General features: G+C 39.8%; 1 protein-coding gene across 4 annotated transcripts in view; it reads right to left on the reverse strand.

The window, feature by feature from the left end:
- Nucleotides 1-19,029, reverse strand: part of ipo8 (importin 8) — a 121,631-nt gene that overhangs the window by 93,211 nt on the left and 9,391 nt on the right. For all 4 annotated transcript variants that reach the window (XM_078568502.1, XM_078568501.1, XM_078568504.1 and 1 more), the window contains exon 2: nt 116-197. In XM_078568502.1, coding sequence (XP_078424628.1) covers nt 116-197 — 82 coding nt within the window. The remainder of the gene's footprint in view (nt 1-115; nt 198-19,029) is intronic.

Here is a 19,029-nt window from a genome sequence, read left to right on the forward strand (position 1 = left end):
GTGTTAATACTGAGTACCAAAAGGAAAACAAATTAAATTGCCAGTACTGAACTTCCCTGAGTTTGATGACAAAAAAAAGCTCAAAACATCTTGGAAGAGGATAACCTAAACTCACCAGCTTGTCTTACTGGAAATTCGACCTGATCAGACACGATGATCTGAAGCAATGTCGGAGCAAAGTTTATGATCTTGTAAGACTGCAAAAAAAAAAGACATTCTGTTCAAGAGCAAATGCAAAACCAAATTTAATACACACAGTATTTGCAAACCGAAGTCTATGGGTCAAAGCTCAGCACAGTTCATGCTGTTCTGACAGGCCAGACCACATTAACTCATCACAGAGTCTGATGAGGAATTATTTTAGTTTGCCTGCTTCCAATCTATGAAAACTTTGACTAGGCGACATCTAAATGTAATCTTAGGTACTCCAAATACCATGTATATTTAAGAAACTCAATTCAAAAGCAAGAAAGAAATAGTCTGCTGTCCTCACTTTAGTCACATTGACGTCCATTCTTTGCAAATCCCTGCAACTTCCACATCAGATCTAGGCTCAACAGCTTTGAGATATCCTATGGTTGCAAAAGCCACTATATAAATGCAAGTCCCTACATTACTTTTCTATCTGATCACAATTTTGACAGCAGGCTAGCCCTAGTCTCTAATTTATCCCTTTTTATGTCCCAATCACAGTCTCAGCCTTTCCTCATATTTCCAATTATTTTTGCGCTGAACACACCTCTGCTGGCACTCACTTTTGCAGGTTGAGAAGTAATTCTTGACTAAATTTATCCTGGTTCAAATCTACATTGTTGTGGGAGGGTAGGGAAGATAGGAAGGGGGCCAAAAAAGGAATACAATGGAGGAATGACAAAAAAGAGACTGCAGGCAAAATAGTGAGAGAAATAAACAAGCAGGAGTGGAACAAAGGTTAGCAGAGCGACCAACAATAGCAGTCCACATTTTAGCCTCACCAATAAACATTTTCAAGGCATTAATTATCTGAGTTTACTTGCCATTGCAAAGTTTTCTGGTTTCGCAGTTATTACATACTTGCAGAAGAACAGAAATTTAATGCTTCTTTTCCACTGATACAACCAAATTGCCAATGTTTTATGCCCCAATAACATTGCAGATACTTGGTTCAGCTGACAGCATCCTTGCCTCTGAGTAAGGAGGTCATATGCTCACATCCCGCTATAATAAATTGAGCACATTAACCATGCTGTTGCTCCAGTTCAGTAAAAACGGTGCACCACATTGTTGGAGGTGCCATCTTTCAGTTGAAACTTGTCTCCATCTCCCTATTCTAATGATTCAAGTCTGTGTAATACATCGACACAGTGAAAGACTCTCTTTGGCCTATCCAAAACTTGGTCTTACAGTGCAGAGCTGTCCTTGACCAAGTGTTGCAGACTGGCACATTTCGAGATCTAGGACTTCGTGTTGCAGGATGTACCAAAGCTTGGGGCAGCCGACACAAAGGCTCAATAGGGAATGGCCGCTGACCAACACCCTCCCGCCATAATAGACTAAGGAACTGGACCAACATAAAATCTATCGAGCTGTATGTAGCACAGAATGTTTTGATTTGAAATAGAAATGTATATTGTACATAACATGTAATTGTAGGTGCAGTGAGGCATCTCAGAGGGTCACATACTCTAAAGAAAGCAAACTGTATTATACAGTATGTAATGTCAAATTTGAATTAGGTAATGCATCTTTGCAAAGTTTATAAGGAATAATTTTTTGGAAAAAAAGTAATATATTCAAAGAAGGGCAGGAGTTATCACAATATTCCTCACGCAATTATCAAACACATTCAACATGCGGCATCTTGTTACATGCAAATTGCTGTTGAATTTGCCTGCATAACAAAAGACAAGATACAGTACTGTTTAAATGAAACTTGTTATTTCTTTAACTAAGGTTGTATCGCACAAGCAGATAGAAAAATATTTTTGATTCAATGCTTTGAAAGTTGGGCTTCACAAGAGTGGTTGACGAGGTCCTGATTGATAAAGCTTTTAATTTAAAATTCCTGTCCTTATCTTTAAATTCCTTCATAGCCTTGCCGCTTCCCTGCAGCCCTGTTATCTCCCCCAACACACCATTTCTCTGATGCAGATCCTTGTGCATCCCTTTCCCTTCAACTTATCCTAGGAGACATGCCATCAGTACCTTGGACCCACTCTCTGCAATTCCTTCTCTTGGTTTCTGCAAACTTACTTCTATTGTACAGTTCCCATCCCCCCTAAAACCCTGCTCTTAGACGATACTTTGATCACCACTTCTTTGCAGTCTTTATATGGCTCAGTGCCTGTTTTCATTACAGCTCTGTAAAGCATCACGGTGCAATCTTCCAAATCCACTACCAAAACTATAGTATAAATGAAAGTTGATTGCGAGAACACACTCAGAGGCTAGAGCTTCCGCTTTGGCCACAATCAGGAAATTGGACACAAATTTGTTTTGAAATTGCACAAGTTAGGTACAGTTCAAATTTCTGCTAATATTCATTTGCGGAATCACAAATATAATACCTTTCATGCAATAGTGCAACCAGTCAGCCTAATGGAACATGATGTATTATCTTTGCATTTTAAAATATTGAGTGATACATTTAAAAAGAGGTAACCTGGTACAATTTTATTAATATAGTTGAAAATGCATTTATTACAAAAAATAAGTATTTTAATGTGTCTAGTACTGCACCTTTGAGTAACCTGATTTTAAAATGACTGAAAATGACTTCTAACTACATGCTACCATTTATTCGTTTCATTTGGTATACTTTGTTTATTAATAAATTAAACATTTTTCAGGATATAAAAACTTTTAAAACATGTCGAATTGTGCCTGTGCACTAAAGAAAATAAGCTGAATGTGACAAGCCTTCGCCAATGGCCATAGTCAGCATATGTGCACTGTTCTCACTACTTCGAGGTGGGCCCAGCCTCAAGTGAAGTGATTTATAAACCAGCATTAAAAATTGTGGAAGGTTGATTTACACTTGATATAACTTGCATTTAAGTTTCTACAATCTTGTGCGATCGTTCGGCCAGTTTCATTCAATTACACTGATAAAACTAGTGCACAATCTCCCACAGCGGGGCTAGCAAAGAAAGAAAAAGCAAAGCCCAGGGAGTGGAAAGGGAGTCACACACTTTTACCCACAAGTGCTGCTTGCACCATGCAGGCATCCTACCCTCACAAAAGACAATGTGATGGAATGCCAGCAAAATAGCAAATTTATGAACCCAGTTGAGTCACTGGAGCGAAGCTGTTTCAGAGGGAAGAGAGTAAACCATTTCAGGTATGACAATCTAGAATAAAAACAAGAAAGCCAACCCTAGCTACTCTCTCTCAGCTTCTGACAGTCAACTGAAAAGTGCAATTCAGTTAAGCCTGGGAGCAGGCTGCCTACCAAGACACAAGTAAAATAAGAACATAAGATACAAAAACCTCTGAGCAAAGAATAGGGGGGTAAAAAAAAGAGATTATGAAAATATATGAGAAAGCAAATTAAATGATTAAGGTATCGGGACTGTAGGTGAGTGAACAATCAGTTGAAATTGAAGTTGTATAGTTTTGCCAGAAACAGATACATATCTAATATCTCTTTCTTGGTCAATGTTTTATGAGTTGAAAATGCAACACCGACCATGTTCTGAACAGAATTATTTTGTCTTTAAATCAGGGAACGTGAGTTAAATGGGGCAGGAGTTCTGTCTAAACCACTTTCAAAAAAATTCAATTTTTTTGCTTCTTGCTGTCTTACTGAGTTCATGCCCTTTATTTGCAAACTAATTGCACCAGTAATTGAGTCAGCTCTTTGAAGTGTTTACAAGCTTGAATTGGTATCAAACTACTTGCTTTTTTGAGCAAACCGTTTGTGCAAATTGGGCTTCAAAAATATACAAAAATCAAAGACCAAAGACTCTGAAAAGGGTGGAGATTTTTGAATATTTTGATTACAACTTACAGTTTAAAGTAATCTGCATTTTTAATTATTTATCCAATATTCCATAAAATTATATAAATAAATTGAACTATACATTTTAGTCCAGTGATAAATTTGCAACTGCCTGAATTGCAGCACACATTGACTTATTTCAGAAGTGGAATGTATAACTGTCCAAAGCTGACCCACAATTATTTGACAACTGTTAAACATACGTTTTCTTACTGAACATCTAAAATTAGATCAGAATTCAAAAGCTTATAAACATCACAACAATTTCAAGGTAAAGTCTCCAGCTCTGAGTCGTATAGACAGGAAGGCACCAGATTTGATCCCAGTCTGTGGTGAATAAGTTAGCTCAGCAAAGACAGCTGTTACAAGTGGTCTCAGCACCCTTTGGTTGGGGACAGGGTAAGTAAAATAGAGAAAGATTTGTGTTTATATAGCACCATACATGACCTCAGTCAGTTCCAAAGCTTCACACAGTCAATGAAATAATTTTGAACTGTCGTCACTGTTGTAATGTAGGGAAGCGTGAACGTCAATTTGCATGTAGCAAGTTCGAACAAACTGCAACATGACAATGGCCAAATAATCTATTTTAGTGATGACGGTTGAGAGATAAATATTGGCCAGGACACTAGGGAGAACTCTTCTGCTCTTCTTTGAAATAGTGCTATGGGATCTTCCTCTGAGGGTCCACTTGTGAAGGCAGAGAGCACCTCAGATTAAGGTTATTTCCAAAAACCAGTACAGTCTCAGTACTGCACTGGAATGTAAACCTAGATTTTGTAAGTCATACTTGCCACTCTTGATTGGTATTCAGCAGCCATTGAAACAAGCAATATCTGGTTTTACTAGAACCCCTCCACCATATTTCCTGTCAATTGTTAACACTTTAGACATGAATGGTGGCCTGAGGGACAGGAATGGGATCATCACCCATGGTATAATAACCTACTGAAGACATCAATACAGTACCTTCAAGAGGACAGGATAAGGATCAAGTTGCAAGAAAAAATTGGAAAATCATGATGAGTAGTTATATAGAATGTAAACAAACATGTCACATACATTTCTAAAATCACTGGTGGTTTTTAGAAAGGGACTTTGTTACTAATTTGGGAAAAAACTATTTGTTGGCAAGCTCTATAGATTCAACTGCTACATTTCAAAAGCTCTTTTCTCCATGCTCTATTTCCCGTTTCCTCCACATTTTGCTGTTTAGTCTCTAATAAGGAAACTCAGAGGTGAGAAAAACAACTCAGCCCATCCAAGATCATCTCTTTAGGACATCACCTCTCCAACACTTTTGAATAACCCCAATGTTGATAGTATTATTACTTTGCTTCATAGATGACTCCAAACATTTAGCACTCTGAGTAAATAAAACTTTTTTCAATTATTTGTTCTAATGTTACTTTTAACTAATTTATGTCCTCTCATTTTAACTAGCTTTCCAATAGCTATGCCAAGTGAGAGATCAGAACAAAGCAACAATCACTTTGCTGTCTTCCATATTACTTGGCTTCTTTAGTTGCCTTAGTCTCATATCTCTCTTTTCTTGGCTATCTCATATTCCTTTCAGTCTGCCAACCAATTTTTGAGTCATCTGAATAGCTCTCAACCCGAAAATACTTTTCTCCCCAATTGTCATGTTGTGTGTTTTTTCACATTTCTCAAGGAATGCACCTTTTTCAACAAATGAAATTGTAATGCCAATGTCAAACACTGAAAGAGTCATCTGATATCTATCCAAACTGACTATCAATATAAAACAAGAAATGGTGAGAATGAACTACCATCTCTGCATAAAAATTGCTCAATTTTCGATCCTTTAAGGTTTACGATTGCCCGGTCCCACCTCATTTTCTCCTCCTCCATTTTCTTTAGTTCTTTGACCAAAGGCAAGTCCGACCCACAGCACTACAACCTCCACCACTGGTAGAGCAAGAAGGTTGGTCCCGAATCCACCCGTGCCAGAAAGGCAACATACACATTTACATGCATGTTGTAGCCTGGAGCAATGAATAGCGATGGCAGAGGCTCCAAGTTTCCTTCCATCACATGCTTGACCAGGAATCTCTCCCACTGCCACTGGTGTATGTTGGAAGGATTTGCGGATTGATGCTCAGCCTGTTTGGCCACGTTCTGAATGCACCTTCCTTGGTCATCCTGGAGCTTCTGGCTCAGCGGCAGGAATGCTACCCACTGCGCCATTAGGCCTCCCTCATTTCCTACCAGCTGCAATACTTTCCTGAAGACAGTTGCTCATGCTGAGGTACAGTTCCTCTGGCATCAACCACCCTCTGGTATGTTGTCCAAATGGCCATTCTTCAAATATCAATCTGGGTAATGAATACTGGTAAATTATGTAACTATGGTGGCAACAGAGCAAAGATTATGACCTCCACCAAAAATACGTTTCAATAGGAATCAAAAGACAGCAACCAGGAATGAGAGCTCTTCCCTAGCCCAGCGTGCAATGTTTCTCTCATTAGTTAAATATTTTACATCAGGCCACAAGTACAGATATTATCTAAACTATTAACTTAGCTAAGCACGAAAGCTTAAGTTTTTCACGGTTACTAAAGTAGTCCTGTGAAAGTTGAAGGTAACAAAGTTGTTTCAGAATAAATATTTTCAATATAAATTCATCAGAAACAGAAACTCGGTCTAGACAGTCCTTCCATGGTGACTTTGGATGTCCACTCTACACAGGAGCAGTTAGCAAGGTCACTGGTAATAATATAACTCCATGTTCTGCTCCAGCTGGATGCTAATTAGGAAAATTCTGTGCTGTTTAAAGGACCAGCTAGGATTTTTTGGATTACACATGACAAAATACCCTGCAATTCAGCATATGCTATGAGCTGATATGGATTAATGGATAGATCTCATGGTTGCACTGCTTGAGATGGCAGGGTAACTAAATAGTGTCCCTCCTCAGATGCTGTACTTGTTATCACTGTTACAGTGCCACAATCTAGCTAGAGGAAATATATTTCCCTGGGAATAGAACCAACTCCAGGATTAATTTCAGTAACTCAGGAACAAACAAAAGCTGACAGCACCTCACGCGTCTGTTCAAATGCACCTAATAAGAAGAAAGCTGAGAAAGGGGCAACATCACTCATGGCTCCACCAAAAAAGATGCCCTATGATACTTCCCCATTGCACATTTGCCATTCGTAGCACTTAAATCAAGCCTTTTTTAAAAAAAATACCAAGCTTATTTCAGCTAGGGAAGTGGTAGCAGACATAACATTGAGTCTTAGCACTTTTGGTTTAGGCCTCCACTCCAGACCATTACCGTGTGACCCCTGAAATTTTTATCAGCAGAGATACTGGGTGAGGATAGGGACTGTTCCATGACTCAGCAAGTGCAACTTTGTTCTTAAGAGATTTTAAAAATACAAAACTTTATTTTGTTTTTTCTGTGACATTTCCTTTGTCTTGTTTTTCCCTCTCTATTAATTCAGTCTATATTTTTCTCTCTATTTTTGTACCTGATTCGACTTAAATTCACCTTCTTCCTCAGTTTTTTTTGGATAGAGATATGCTGCTGGTGCCAATGATCAGAGGTCCCAGATGCCCCATTGCCCACACCATTATCAACTCCCACTTCCAGCAAACTACAGCTTAAAAAAACTTGGTGCTCCAGTAAGATCTGGACCAGGGTTTGATATACACTCGTGTTTACTCCTTTAACAAGATTCGCCACACCCTGAATTTAAATTCCCTCCAACACCACTCAGAATTATCTGGACAAAGGCAATTTCTTTTCCCCCAAATAAGTTATTTGATCTCAAAAAAATGTCCCAAATAAGGTATGGTTTACTTAATATCTAGAAAGCCTGCTTCAATTTTCCCCCCGATGTTCTTTGGTCTCTCTCTTAATTCATACTGGTGAGTGAGCCCCAAATTATGAAAAATAATAGATATTAATTTAAAATATTAATTTTAAAATATACAGAACCAATTGCATTGTATAAATAGAATTAAATGCTGGAATTTATACCTGTATGTTAAATTAGTCACTTTTGCCACTGCTGTGCAAGGCCAAATCCTGACATGCACTACTCGACAGTTAGTTTGGAGTAATGGCATAGCCTACCTCCCACAATTTTGGGACATAGGAGTTAGGAGCATGAGTAGGCCATTCAGCCCTTTGAGCCTTCTCCACCATTCAATAAGATCATGGCTGACTAGATTGTGATCTCAACACTCTGCCGTCTGCCCCCCATTAACCCTTGACTCCCTTGTCCAACAAAAATCTGTCCAACTCTGCCTTGAATAAATTCAGTGATCCAGCCTGCACTACCTTCCGGGGAAGAGAATTCCACAGACTAACAACCCTTTGAAAGAAAACATTTCTCCTCATCTCAGTCTTAAAAGGTTATTCATATTCTTATTCTTTTTCCTTATTCTTAAACTGTGTCTCCTGGTTCTAGTCTCTCCCACAAGTGGAAACATTCTCCCAAATCCCCTCATAACCTTATATGTTTCAATAAGATCACCTCTCATTCTTATATAATATCTGATCAGCCTGTGCTGGATGCAAGCTCAGGCACATTTGTCACTTGCTCCAGACTAAGTGGCCAATGGTTCAGCCAACAGTAGATTTTACAATGATTTGTGCAATGTCAGCACTTCGACATGCAATCTGGCAGTCAACTAAAGAAATCATTAATCCATGCCATATATAGCACTGCAAGCAATCTGCAGCATCAAATGTTTTCACCCATGAAGATCTACACTGTTCTCAGTCCCTGTCTGAATCATTTGTGTGGAAGTAGGTTTAGTATTGAAGTGCACGACATTGTTATACAGGATTTTATTCCTAGTTTTTTTCATGAATCTTCATGAGATGCTGCTCCATCGACACCACGAACCCTTCTGTATCTTGTCCAAGTAACCATTTGTTTTATACAGCATTAGAAAGTAAGTGCTAGTGAATTACTCCACCAAGCTTAATGCTGCCCTCACCAGACATCCACGCAGATGTACTGGCCAACAAAAAGCCACTGTACAGCTATTAGGAATGGGAGTCCTGCTGGACATTAGACTAAAGCTTGAAAGAAAATCATAAATCACCAAACTGCTGTCCTAGCCAGGGTCTGTTAGTTCTGCACAAAATCAGGATTCAATCTGCGTGGCTTAGGCCTATAACTGGACATTTACTTCACCCATTAGAGCACTGAGAATACACAGCAAAAGGTGAGTGTTTCATTCAAAATCTTTAATTTCATTTAAAGTGCAGAGTTAAACTCTGCTATGAGGACTTGTGTGTGTACTGAGGTACACCCTGTACTTGTGGCTTAGGAAGCAATAAAGCTGGGCCAACCAATAACAATTTATTGGCAATGAAACATGAATCATTCAGGTCTGAGATCCCTTCAAAATTATGGCACCTGCATATTCAGCAGCAAGAGACTATTAATCAGAAGGGTTACAAGAAAGTCCCTTTCCTATTCAGTTGCAATTTTTTTCAGCCAAAACAGATATTAGTCGGCAAACCACACATTACATTGCTTCCTACAATACAGTATTGATGATATCTCTAAAGTGCTTCATTGTTTGTAAAGCACTTTGGGATACATATGAACATGCAAATTAGGAGAAGTAGGTCATTCGACCCCTCCAGCCTGTTTCGTTATTCAATAAGATCATGGCTGATTTGATTGTGGCCTCAACTCCACTTTCCTTCCTACCCCTATACCCTTTGACTCCCTTGTAAATCAAGAATCCACCTAACTCAATCTTAAAAATATTCAATGACCCTGCCTCCACTGCTCGCTGGGGAAGAGAGTTTCACAGACTCACGGTACTCAGAAAAGATTTCTCCTCACCTCCATCTTAAATGGCAGACCCTTATTTTTAAACTGTGTCCCTAGTTCTAGTCTCTCCCACAAGGGGAAACATCCTTAGCATCCACCCTGTCAAGTCCCCTCAGAGTCTTATATGTTTCAATAAGATCACCCCCCAATTCTTCTAAACTCCAATGGGTACAGACTCAATTTCTTCATCCCAGGACTCAGTCGAGTGAACCTTCTCTGAACAGCTTCTAATGCAATAATGTCCTTTCTTAAATAAGGAGGCCAAAACTATACACAATACTCTAGATGTGATCTCATTCTCATGATTCTCATCATTGTGTTTAAATCCCTCCTAGGGCTCACCCTATTCCATCCCTGTTACCTCCTCCAGCCTTACAACCCTCCAAAAACTCTGCATACCTCCAGTTCTGGTCTCTTCGGCAATTCATTCAACCCACCATTGGTAGCCATTCCTTCAGCTGCTGAGACCCTAAGCTTTTCTGAAAGTCTCTCCAGCTCTCTCTAATCCTTTAAGACACTCCTCAAACCCTACCTCTGATAAAGCATTTGGTCACCGGTCCTAATGTTTCATTTGCTTGCTTGGTGCCAGATTTTGTCTGATTATGCTCTTAGGAAGATTTCTCAAGGCACTTCACATGTTAAAGACACTATATGAATGCAGGTTCTTGATACTGCTAATTTTCAGTATCTAATCCCATTCTCTAAACTTGAACAGATATTAATTCCTTACGCACCCTGTGAGAAAAGTGTCTGCGCATGTACAAATTTTATACACGTTATGTCCTGAAATTGTGAAAGGCACACTATGGGCAGGATTGAATGACAACCCCACCCCCAAGAATGGGTTGGAGGACAGGAAGTGCCATTTAATCAGGTGGAAAGGCATAGGTTGGCGAGCCTGTCACCTGCCCAATGGCATTCCCCTACTCCTACCCGATTAAGTCAGGGGCAGAGAAGGTAAAGCAGGTTTGGGTGGGGCTGCAGCCCTTGCTGAAAGCGCTCCCCTGCCAACTTCCAAACTGATAACCCTTCTGCTTCCCCATTCAGCAGGGCCTGCCTGGCTGGCACAAGCAAGACCACCCCACTTACCTGCAGTCTAGCCCTTCAGCAGTGCACTTGGTCCTGGGCCTCCTGTAGCCCCAGAAATGGCCATCGCTCCCAGTGGAGCTGCTGGGGCTGAAGGGCTGCCGACCCTCTGGTTGGGCGGAAGCTCTTGGAGGTGGGATCTTCATCTTGAAAGCCCCCAGGAACCCCAATGGCAGGCAGCAGACTGTCTGATTGGGGTTTAATCCTGTTGGGGCTCTCAGGAATGACCATGACAGAGTTGCCACTGGCTTTCCAGCTGGTATATAGAGACACTGCCACTGCCATTAAATTCAGTGCTATAAGTGCAAGTTCATGCTTTCTTTGTTTATCAGTGCGACGGTCAGCAGTCGCCTCCGAAACAGCACAGGTCAATGGGTTTTCAATCAAAAAACAGACAGAAAAGCTGAATAAATCAATTATTTGAGCAATTTACTGCTAGTTGTACTCAACTTCAGCCAAGATGTTGAGAAAACTATTCCACTGTGATAGCATCCAATGAAAAAATTATTTACAGAGTCACACATTATTTACCACTGCAAAGAAAACATCTCTCACGTAAGCAAATTGTACCATTACTTTGTAGGCCAGAACTAGCTGTTAATTTTCCAGCAGCACTGTACAATCAGAAGGCTATAGGTTTCAGTACTAAAAAGAAAACTAGGCATTTGAACTTTAGTGCTATTGGAGAAAACAAGCAGAAAATACTGCAGTGCGGTTCCACCTTTAACATAATAAAACATCCCAAGGTGCTTCACAGGAGCATTATAAAACAAAATATCGCACCAAGCCATATAAGGCAGATTACCAAAGCTTGGTCAAAGAGGTAGGTTTTAAGGAGTGTATTAAATATCGGTTAAAGATATTAATAGATCACAGTAATATTTCAACCATTCCCTAACTTCTTTTCAGTGCAGATGAATTGAATTTAATGCTCTTTAAGGGATGGGTTCTCAACCAAGGGTCCTTGGCCTTCCAGGGATCGGCAACAAAGTTTCAAGGGGTCTGCCAAATCTTCAGGTTGTTTCTAATATTGACTTCCTATTGCTTTATTTTCAACTATCTCTTTGTGCAGAGGCAGGTTTGTTGCCCGGGATGGGTGAAGGACACAATGTTGCTAGTTCCCATGATGCTGTGGGAGCAGCGAATATCATTCATAATTGTCTTATTAAATGAGATGAGGTATTCCTGTCAGTGCAAAATAAAGGGAATCACCAAGCAACTTACCCTGACACACGCCAGTGATTGTTTTTGTGTGGGTTTTTGCAAACCTTCTAATTTACATTCTGCACACGGGTCCAGTGTCCATGAAATTATTTACCAGTCAGCCTATGTACTCTGGTAGTGGGCTGCCTTACTTTAATTAGGATTGCAATGTCAAGGGCAACGGAGTGCATTCTGTTTGATCTCTCCCTGGTGTTGGAGCCAATGTAAAAATAAATTTTGTCTAAAATAATGGCATCCTTGCTATTATGAACATTGATTTCTGGATAAATAACCAACAGGCTGAAAACATTAAACTACAATTTTCTGCTTCAGAGCTGCAAAGCGACTCCCCAAATGGTCAATGCTACTTTTGCAATGTCCCATTTGGTTCCCAAATCTTAACACTGAACGTTGAGGTGCTCAGTTTGACAAATTTGGTGTTTCAGCTAGTTTTCAGAAGTGAGAATTATCATTTTCAGATTACTGCAAAGCATGGAGATTTAAATACACTTAATTGGGAAAGATTATTTGATAGTCATATGGTAGTTTAATTTATAAAAATAAAAATAATTTTAAAAGATGCAGATTACTAATAAAGATAACATGCCCCTTCTATTTAAATAACACTGATGCCAAGTTTACAAAAACACCTGAAGACATTAATTTCTTACTTACAGTAAATTAATACAACCGTTAAGAATCTTGCCATACATGTTAGGACAACCTTTTGCTTCAAACAGATTTTTATGTCAACTTCATGAACTTTAGGAATTTGAAACCTTACAGGTGATAAAGATATTAAAATAACTGTTCCAGAGATCAATTAATCCTGCCCGATGTTTACATACTGACCTTAACATGCCAGAATTCATCAAATTATTGCATTAGCTGGACATCTAAATCTAAAAATCAAAATAAAGTCAGTTGTTTAGATCTAATGTTGTTAGAGATTTTGGTGCCTGGCATGGGGCATGTTCCAGAACTTTCACTATATAATGCCAATATTCTGGCGGTGTTCCTGAGTCACACATACCTATTGTATTGAGATATCTATGGGCTAAGGTCAGATTTCTGTGCATTTATACAAAATAATACACCTGCTCCTTATAAATTGACTCAATACATTAAGTGCTGAGGAAGTCTTACTTCCAGGTGAGCTTTGAAAGGCAATACCAATTGTGCTCAGGCCGTACAAAAGTAATAGATCACCTTTTATGGAATCATTGACTACAGAAAGAGGACAATCAGTGCATCATGTCAGTGCCGGCTATTTGTTTAACTTTGCAACGGAATTTTTTGCAGAAAAAAAACTTGTATTTTCTTACAAGGGGTCCGTGAAACTTTTCTAACACAGGAAGGGGGCCTCAGAAGCAATAAGGTTAAGAACCTTTTGCCTAATAATAGATAAGGCCTGATGGGGTGTTGGGTAGAAGCAGTTAAACCTCCAAGTTGGATGATAATTTGAAATCATTTGCTGATCTGTCCACTGAAATACACACATCCACATGGTTTCGCTATCTCGGCCAGACAAACTTCCTGAACTCCAGGAGTAGATAGATCAAGACATCATCACAATCTGTGGCTGTTCTACTGCAAAAATGTTCACATTTTATTTGAGAAAGAGACAAGCGGATATTAAATGTGTGTGCTGAAGACTTGAAAATTCTGATTCTTCCCATTGAATACCCAGTATGGAAAATACGCATTCAGAAATGTATGGGGAAATGTACTTTGCGATAAGTGTTGCTCCATTGATAATTACAAGACAATTTCGACAGTGGATTTACTTTTGAACAACAACACACGCTCTCACAATGAAGTCTATATGCAACCACTTTGTAAAAGAAATAGCCACTGGAGAACGTGTTCGGGAAGATCCATACAAGTCATCACATGGTAAGAGTAGCTCTTAAGCTGCTCAGCCACGAGCAAACACTTTTTGGGCACCACTGCCTCCAACAACGCCTGCATGGGAGCATGGCACTGATATTGGATTTGATATCAGCGCTCCCAGGGAAATGGCTATAGAACTAGCTCTACTGTTCTGCTGTTTATCCCTTATTTTCAAGAGGGTGGATCAGAGGCACACAGTAAATAAAAATGGGCAAGGGAAACATTAGTTGTTCTGCTGCCTTTGGTCACATTTGTTACTTCACCAAGCAGACCCAATTTGCCTTTTCTCCTCTCTTGTGGGTTTGCCATAGCACTCGCGTCTTACTCTGACGTTTGGAAAGATTAGTTAGTGCTGACATTGCACAACAAAGTAGTATTAAGTAGCATAAACTGACAAAAAGTCATCACTGATTCCACCTTGCAGACTCGCCACACCTTGACCTAGAAGGAGAGCCAATTTGGCAATTTCAAAACAATAAAAATCATTTGACCCCACCCTCCTGCAGTCTCACAGAGAGCTGGCTGATTTGAAAAACGTTTTCTATGATTTTCTAAACCAGTCTCCAGTGTGCTAACAGGACAGGTGGGAAACATCACCACATCAACATATTACATATTGTGTCTACCTTGAAATAACTTCCATCAAACTACCCTTCAAAAAAACCCAGCTTCAATGGTCAATCAATGGTCACTCATTTCAATACAATTCTTAAATCTTAATTGTTATTTTTCCAAGTTGTAGATTTCATTCTAGGTTCATTTCTACATTCCACTGTTGCCTCACAAGTGCAGCTCACCCTGTTTAAAATTCTGGTCTGGTTTCTGTCTCCTCCCCTGCCCCATAGCACAGATACTGTTCTAGTCAAAATCATCAATCACATTTTCTGTAACTATGACTACACCTTACTTTCCTTTCAGCTAGTCCACTGCCTTCGACTCTACTGGTCATTTTATTCTCTACCAATTCTGTGAACATCTCTCCTTAACAGCCCACCTTTATGACTCTCTTCTCTTCTAGTTCCCACCTGACCTTGTGGGGACACTACATGCTCTCCTGTAATATCTCTTCCCTTGTCTGTGTTGTCACCGCCAGTACTGTAGGAAAATCATGTAAACATTCGATTTTAAATGTTGGATTTAAAGCTCTGGATGAAGTTTTTTTTAAACTGAAAACTGTATTTACCTGAAGTTCTTCATGCTGGCTTAAAAGAACGATTCATGTAACTCCAAGGACAGATTGAACCAGTTTGAACTGATCCGTAACTAATAGTATGTATAAATCACATCGCCCCTGGGAGGGGCCAGGGCTAACTTTATCACGTCAATTTCAAATCACATCACATAAAGGAGGCCTAGACACTGCAAACTGTATAAAAGGAGTGAGCCAAAAATCCCCCATTAGAGCAGAGAAGGTGACGATCACAAAGGACAGCCTCACAGTGGTGTTAAAGGCAAAACTGCCACCAAGACAGGACCACGTGACAAGAACTACAAGCAAGGAACGACCACCACTTGACGATGCTAGTATGCTCCGTTGTCAACAGTTAAGCCTGTCTGAGCCTGTAAATTACTGCCTTGTTTTGTTCTTAATAAAGCTTTCCAACGTTTTACCAGTTGACTAGTCTCACTGTTGATTCCCTTCTCAAGTTTGAGCCTGAGTTCCTCACAGTAATCTAAGAATCTGATTTTATTATACAAAAATGATTTGCAAAAATGATACCAGAACTAAGAAGTTATACCTATTTGGAAAGATTTAGCAGGCTGAGGCTCTTCTCTCTTCAAATGAGAAGACTGAGGGGTGACCTTAAAGAGGTCTTTAAGATTATGAAAGGATTTGACAGGGTAGATGTAAAAAATATGTTTCCATTTGCAGGCGAGGTCATCAGAGCCAGGGGGTCATAAATATAAGACAGTTACTAATAAGTCCAATACAGATTTCAGGAGAAATTTCTTTATCCAGAACGTGGTTAGAATTTGGAATTCACTGCCACAGGAATGGTTGAGATGAATAGATGTATTTAAGGGGAAGTTAGATAAATACATGACAGAGAAAGGAGGATATCTTGATGGGATTGGAAGAATGGTAGAAGGAGCCTTGTGTGCAGCACAAACACCAGCTTGGAACTGTTGTGCCGAATGGTCTGATTCTGTGCTGTAATTACCTTGCATGCATTAGCCATCATCTGGAGACAAGATCAAGTTTCATATAATTGCTGATGCCATCCAGTTTTAACTTTCCACCTCCACAACTAGGTTGTCCAGCTGCATATCTGATGCAACGCATGTGGTGAATGAAAAGTTTCCTCCAGCTTAATGCAGACAAATCTGAAGATATCACCTTGCACACTTGGCAACTCAGGTTAGCTACATCATTAACAGCGATTGCTATCTGAAACTAAGTCCAGTGATGCAGAAAGCTCGGCATGTTACTTGACCCTGAACTAAGTTTTCTTAGCAAAATCTGTTCCATTGCCGGGACCATCTTCTTTCACCTTTATAATATCAGCTGGCTCCACCCCATCATTGTTAATCATCTACTCTGTGCCTTTGTTGTGCCAGAGTACCATTTCTCTAATCCTCTCCTGGCTAGCATCCCTGTTTTATTCCAAATGCCATTGCCCATGTTTTTGTCTGCACAAATCCCCACACTACCACGGCATTGAATCTCAACAGACTATATAAACCTCTCATTCTCCTCTGAATCAAATTCAAACTCTTGTCCTAACTTCCAAATGCCCCCACTACCACACTTCATTGGTCTCCTTCAGCTGACATCCTTCACTTCTTTTCAATGCCTGGCCTTTATACTCTTTCAGCTATTTTGCACTGCCCTGTGTAATTTCCTCCTCCTCACTTTCTCCATTCTAAACTCCAAAGGCTAAATTAAGAATTTTGTCTTCAACCCCTTTGTTTGACCCTGCCCCTTCACTTCATTCTAGCTGATCTTTCTTTTTCATTCAACATTCATTTTCTTTGCTCCACAAAGCACTGAAGATTACTACATAAATGCACAGTGTTGGTCCAACGTTATGCAGCTCAAAAAGCTCTCTTTAGACACAACCAAAGATTGTAGTAACAAAACCAATAATTGTACTGTCAGGCACTTTTCAGTTCAAATGGCATAATACAAACATTTCATGCACCCTCAATTATGTTGTACCGAGATCCCAATGACAAGACTGTACACTGACCAAGTACTTGCACTTTTTGCAAGCCTGCATTAACGGTCTGTAAAAGAGCATTTGCAGAGGTGAAAGGGTGACCTGCAGTGGCCTTTCACATTCTACACAAGGAAAACATTCATCTCTATGCAGCATCCAGCCAGGACAGCAGACAAATGCAAGTGCCAACTTTGTTCTGAGGTAGCACTCTTGTCTCTGAACCAGGTGGTCATGGATGCGAAGCACAGGCTTGAGCACATTAGTCTAGGTAAACAATAAAGGAATGCTGCACTGTCAGGAGCTGCCAACTTTTGGATGAGACAATAATTTGCATCACACATTTAAAGTAGGAACAATTCCTAAGGTACTTCACAGAAGCATAATCAGGTAAACACTGGCATTGAGCTAAAGAAGGTGTCAGAAGGAGAGCTGAAAGTTTGGTATAAGAGGCTTTGAAGAGGGCCTGAAAAGATAAGAGAGAGGCGGACAGGGAATTCCAGAGCTTAGGGTCAGAGAGGTGTACAGTCATCAATGGTGGGATGAAGGAAGATGGGGATGCACAAGGGGCCAGAGTTAGAGAAAGGCCAAATTCTTGGAGGATTGTAGGGTGGTCATTTATCTCTCGGCTCCTTGTGGGTTATGCTGCACGCAAGAAGACTGGCATGTTCCCCATCATTACAGCAGAGATTACGCTTCTTAAATATTTAATTAGCCATGAAACGCGCTGGGATATCCAGAGATAAAAACAAAAAGCTAAAAGCTACTGCGGATGCTGGAAATCCAAAACAAAAACAGAATTACCTGGAAAAACTCAGCAGGTCTGACAGCATCGGTGGAGAAGAAATCAGTTGACATTTCGAGTCCTCACGACCCTTCGGCAGAACTGAAGTATAGTTAGGAGAGAGGTGAAATATAAGCTGGACCAGCTTATATTTCACCTCTCTCCGAACTATACTTCAGTTCTGCCGAAGGGTCGTGAGGACTCGAAACGTCAACTGATTTCTTCTCCACCGATGCTGTCAGACCTGCTGACTTTTTCCAGGTAATTCTGTTTTTGTCTGGGATATCCAGATGTTGTGTAAGTGTTATATGAATGCAAGCTCTTTCTTTAAGAATTTACTTGCAAGGGGATTTGACATTTGGGATGTAATGTGGATTAAAGTTAGATTAAACATTTTACATTGAACCTTTTTACCCCAAAATTACTTTCTTCTACAAGATTCATGGAGATCACCTGTTCAATATATCTATAATTTATATAAATAAATAAATAAATGGTGACAGTAAAGCTTTTAGAAACAATAATCAGAGACAAAATTAACAGTTACTTGGACAAGTGTGGATCAAATAAGTAAAGCCAGCACAAAATTTGTTAAAGGCAAATAGTGTTTAACTGACTTGGTTAAGTTGTTTTATGAGATAGCAGAGAGCGCTGATGAGGTATACTTGTACATGGACTTCCAAAAGGTATTTGACAAACTACCACAAAATAGGCTTGCCAACAAAGTTGAAGCCCATGGAATAAAAGGGAAAATGGCAGCATGGATACAAAGGTTGCTGAGTGACAAGAAACAGAGAGCCGTGGTAAAAGGTAAATAAAAGCAAAATACTGCAGATGCTGGAGATCTGAAATAAAAACAAAGGGCTGGAAAAACTCAACAGCTCTGGCAGCATCTGGAAAGAGAAACAGAGTTAACGTTGAGTCCAATATCACTCTACAGAACTGGTAAGAGGTTGTTTTGTGGACTGGAAGAAGGCAGCGGGATCCCCCAGGAGTTGGTACAAAACCACTGCTTTTCTTTACATACATTAATGACCTAGACTTGGATATACAGGGTATAATTTCAAAATTTTCAGATGACACAAAACTTGGAACTAT

Source organism: Cetorhinus maximus, chromosome 22 (assembly GCF_964194155.1).
Source record: "Cetorhinus maximus chromosome 22, sCetMax3.hap1.1, whole genome shotgun sequence".
Classification (NCBI taxonomy): Eukaryota; Metazoa; Chordata; class Chondrichthyes; order Lamniformes; family Cetorhinidae; genus Cetorhinus; species Cetorhinus maximus.